The sequence below is a fragment of the Carlito syrichta genome, unplaced genomic scaffold (assembly GCF_000164805.1).
Source record: "Carlito syrichta isolate Samal-C Ts95f unplaced genomic scaffold, Tarsius_syrichta-2.0.1 Scaffold306309, whole genome shotgun sequence".
Classification (NCBI taxonomy): Eukaryota; Metazoa; Chordata; class Mammalia; order Primates; family Tarsiidae; genus Carlito; species Carlito syrichta.
The window spans coordinates 98,649-103,359 of NW_007250405.1; the positions used below are offsets into that span (position 1 = coordinate 98,649).

At 44.0% G+C, this 4,711-nt stretch overlaps 1 protein-coding gene across 1 annotated transcript in view; it reads left to right on the forward strand.

The window, feature by feature from the left end:
- The window catches only part of HAVCR2 (hepatitis A virus cellular receptor 2), a 23,795-nt gene that overhangs the window by 10,453 nt on the left and 8,631 nt on the right, over window positions 1-4,711 (forward strand). The window contains exons 4-5 of the mRNA XM_008062987.1: window positions 2,825-2,868; window positions 4,256-4,382. Of these exons, the coding sequence (XP_008061178.1) occupies window positions 2,825-2,868; window positions 4,256-4,382 (171 nt within the window). The remainder of the gene's footprint in view (window positions 1-2,824; window positions 2,869-4,255; window positions 4,383-4,711) is intronic.

A 4,711-nucleotide genomic window follows, 5' to 3' on the forward strand; every position in this document is an offset into this window, starting at 1 on the left:
AAAAAAAAAAAAAAAAAAGAGAGGGATTGGGAGTAGTTGGAAACTGCAGGGGGCAAGGGAGGGCACACCTCATCAACAAGGGTACCTGCTTAATGAACATTTGTATACCTAACCCTGAATTGTGCACCACATCTTTAAAATTAAAAATTAAAAAAAAAATTTAGGCTGAGACTTCCTTTATAATATTTAAATTATAGTCTGTTAAACCAGTATTTAGTCAAACCTCTTACACACATTAAAGGGTTTAGACTTTAAAGCTTCCAGAAGGTGACTGTGACATTTAGGGAGTTTAAAAGTCTCTGACGCATACAGAAAAATGGTAAGTGCTTCCAAACCTGATAGCCTCTTTATTCTTATTTTTAATTTATTTTTATTTTATTTTATTTTTTTAGTCAGAATCTCACTCTGTCACCCAGGCTGGAGTTCAGGTTGCTTGGAAGGCTGAGGCAGAAGGATCGCCGGAGCCTAGCGGGTTGATGCTGGAGTGGCCATGAGTGTGCTACTGCACTGCAGCCTGGGTGACAGGGTGAGACTCCAACTCAAAAAAAATAAAAATAGAACAAAAGGCCGAGAGAGGTAGGTCAAGCCTGTAATCCCAACACTTTCAGAGGCCGAGGCAAAGAGGATGGCTTGAGTTCAGGGGTTCCAGATCAGCCTGGGTAACTTGGCGAGACCTCATCCCTACAATAAAATCAAGAAAATTGGCCAGGCACGGTGGCTCATCCCTATAATCCCAGCACTTTGGAAGACTGAGGTGAGAGGATTGCCTGAGCCCAGGGGTTTGAGACCAGTCCGGGCAGCTTGGCAAGACCTCGTCTCTATAGTAAATTAAAAAATTAGCTGGACATGGTGGCTCACGCCTGTGGTTACAGCTACTTGGAAGGCTGAGGCGCAAGGATTGCCTGAGCCCAGCAGGTCTGTGGTGGGATGGCCGTGAGCGTGCCACTGTACTCCAACCTAGGTGACAGAGTGAGACTCCAATTCAAAAAAAAAAAAAAAAAAAAAAAGGAATGTATATGTAAAGCCATGTGGACTTAAATTGGAAGGTTATTTCTGTCATTCTATGACTCAGTTGGCTGTGTGAACTCAGGCAAATCAGTTTACTTCCCCAGTTCCCAGCGTCTTCATATGTGCAATGGGGCTAAATATTCCTGCCTCTGGAGAAGTGGTTTTGAATGCTCAATGAGATACTTCCTTGAAAGAGTTTAGCACAATGCCTGACTCCTGGCACGTTGTAGCTATGGCAATTCTTTTCATTTGTAGGCAACCAAATACCCTTTCTCCCTTCTAATGAGTAAATGTATATTTAAGAAAATGAGGCCAGCCTCGATGGCTCAGCCTGTAATCCCGCAATTTGGGAGGCCGAGGTGAGTGGATTGCCTGAGCCTGTGGGTCCGAGACCCGCCTGGGCAACTTGGTGACCCCTCATCTCTACAATAAAATCAAAAAGTTAGCCGGGCTTGGTGGCTCAGCCTGTAATCCCACGCCTTTGGGAGGCTGAGGTGAGTGGATTGCCTGAGCCCGCGGGTTCGAGACCCGCCTGGGCAGGCGAGACCTCATCTCTACAATAAAAGCAAAAAATTAGCTGGGCGTGGTAGTGCGTGCCTGTAATTCCGGCTACTCGGAAGGCTGAGGTGGAAGGATCGCCAGAGCCCAGCAGGTCGAGGCTGCGGTGGCCGGGAGCGGCCACTGCACTCCAGTCTGGGCGACAGAGTGAGACTCCAACTCAAAAAAAAAAAAAGAACGAAAGAAAAGTAAATGATTTTGGGCCAGGCACAGTGGCTCACGCCTATAATCCCAGCAATTTGGGAGGCTGAGGTGAGAGGACTGCTTGAGCCAATGGGTTTGAGACCAGCCTGAGCAATTTGGCGAGACCTCATCTCTACAATAAATCAAGAAAAATTATCTGGGCGTGGTGGCACATGCTTGTAATTCCAGCTACTTGAAAGGCTGCGGTGGAAGGATTGCCTGAGCCCAGCAGGTTGAGGCTGCAGTGGCCGGGAGCTTACCATTGCCTTCCATCCTGGGTGACAGGGTGAGATTCCAACTCACCAGTCTGGACAACTTGGTGAGATATTGTGTCTACAATTAATCAACAAATTAGCCGGGTGTGGTGGCTCGCACCTTTAGTTCCAGCTACTTGGAAGGCTGAAACCGAAGGATCGCCTGAGCCCAGCAGGTTGAGGCTACTATGGCTATGAGTGTGCCACTGCACTCCTGTCTGGGCAACAAAGTAAGACTCTAACTCAAAAAAAAGAAGAAAAAAAAGAAAAATGATTTTTTTGTTGTGTTTCAAAGTATAATTAAAATATAGTGCCTGAGTATTATGAATATTGTTGGATTTTTGTAGAACCCATTAGGGCCCTATGGACAAAACAAGCCACATATTTAATATAGGTCTTCCTGGCAGAAACCTCCATTTCATAAAACAGCAGGGTTCATTATTTAGGTGAAAAAGTGTGGTCATCCTAAAGTTAATTTTTTTCTTTTTAAAAAAAGTTTTCTTTATTTATTTACTTTAAAGATGTGGAGTACTATTCAGGATTAGGTATACAAGTGGTCGTCATACAGGTAAAGTTTGGCTCTCCCTTTTGCCTGGTTTGAGAGCAGGTACCTTTATTGATGCTATGTTCTCTTATCCCTCTGACCCCTAAAGTTGATTTTCAAGTATTCAATTCTGTTGGTCTCCCAATTAATAATCGTGAAGCATATAGAGTAGAATTTAGTTTCAAATAGGATTATAGGCAAATTTATGATTTTTAAAAACTTAGATAAAAGAAAACATTTTTAACTATTCTATTGGCTATTTCTCCTCTTTTTGTAGCAGAAACACAGACACTGAGGATCCTGCATGATAAAAATCAAACAGTAAGTAACTTTTTTTGTAAGCTAACATTGGGCTCAACTCAGGAGGAAAAAAGTTAGGCTTTAGACTTCCATCATGCCCACACTTTCCCTGGGGAAAAAACCTTAACCTGTAGCTTCAGATTCCTTAACTATAGCATGTTGATGATGACAGTTCTGACCGCATAGACCTCTTGTAAGGAATGAATGAGATTATGAGTGTAAAATGATTGGCACACAGTAAGAGCTTGAAAGCCAACCTGTTGCCCAGGTTGGTCTCTCGAGCTCCTGACCTCAAGTGATCCTCCTGTCTCGGCCTCCCAAAGTACTGGGTTACAGGTATAAACCACTATGCCTGGCCTACTTATTGTTTTTGTTTATTTTAATTTATTTCAAGTCAGAATCTCACCCTGTCATCCAGGCTGGAGTGCAGTGGCACACTCACAGCCACCACAGCCCCGTCCTGCTGCGCTCTGGTGATCCTTTCGCCTCAGCCTTCCAAGTAGCTGGAACTACAGGCCTGTGCCACCACACCCAGCTAATTTTTTAATTTATTGTAGAGATGAAGTCTTGCCAAGTTGCCCAGGCTGGTCTCGAACCCATGGGTCAAGCAATCATCTCACCTTGGCCTCCCAAAATGCTGGGATTATAGGCGTGAGTCAATGCATCAGTGACTACTTATTGTTTTTAAAGGGAGAACATGGACTAAATTTTAGAAACATAAGGATTTTGTGTGTGACTCTCAGTTATCTTAAAATCAAATTAATTAGAGCAATGGCAATAATAGCTATCACTGATTGAATACCTATCATATACCAGGCCCTGTGCTTAGCATTTTATAATTTCTGTCACTTAATTTTCCCAGTCACGCTACAAAGTCACCCAGCTCTTAATAGTGACAGAGCTGGGATTTGAACCCAAGACTGTCTGGCTGCAAAGTTCTGGTTTTTTAAAATTTGTTTTATTAAACAGGCTACTCCATAGTCAGAGAAGCCTGGGCTGGCCTATAGGAAGAACAGTTTTGGCTCTTGAATCACTGTCTTTTTGGAAAAAAGAGAGGCTTCACTGCAAGATACCAACTTTCTGGGGGAACACGGGGGTTCTTGACCCAGCAGGACTCCACTCCTGAAGTCCATTTTTGTTTGGGGTGAGGGTCCATTTACCAAAAGCTCCTTTTCCACCCACGGCATAGAAGGGTATGTTTCATTTCCTTGCTAACCCCAAGGATTAAACTAATTTCTTTCTTGAGGTGGTTTGAGTCTTGTCTAGAAGGGGATAGATCAAGGGTGGTTTCAAGGACTCTGCAATCTTGTGATGTTGTAAAAGGGATGGTCTCATCCACAGATTGCTAGATGGAATGCACAACCGATTTCTGGCCATTTGCTACTTAACTCTGTTTGTGTTTCCATAGCAAACATCCATATGGGCTAATGAGCCACAAGACCCTGGAGCAACCACCAGAACAGGAATCTACATCGCAGTAGGGATCTCTGCTGGGCTGGCTCTGGCGCTTATCTTGGTTGTTTTAATTTTCAAATGTAAGTCTTTTGAGTTGCTTCTCTCTCCCTCTGATAAGGAACTCTTATTATAGAAACCAACACAAGCCTACAAAGCAATATCAGTTTGTAAAGGTGATTTGATAAAGTATTCTTTTGTCCTTTCTTTTTTTTTTTTTTTGAGTTGGAGTCTCACTCTGTCGCCCAGGCTGGAGGGCAGTGGCATGCTCCTGGCCACCGCAGCCTCGACCGGCTGGGCTCTGGTGATCCTTCCGCCTCAGCCTTCCGAGTGGCTGGAACTACAGGGGTGCGCTACCATGCCCGGCTAATTTTTGATTTATTGTAGAGATGAGGTCTCACCAAGTTGCCCA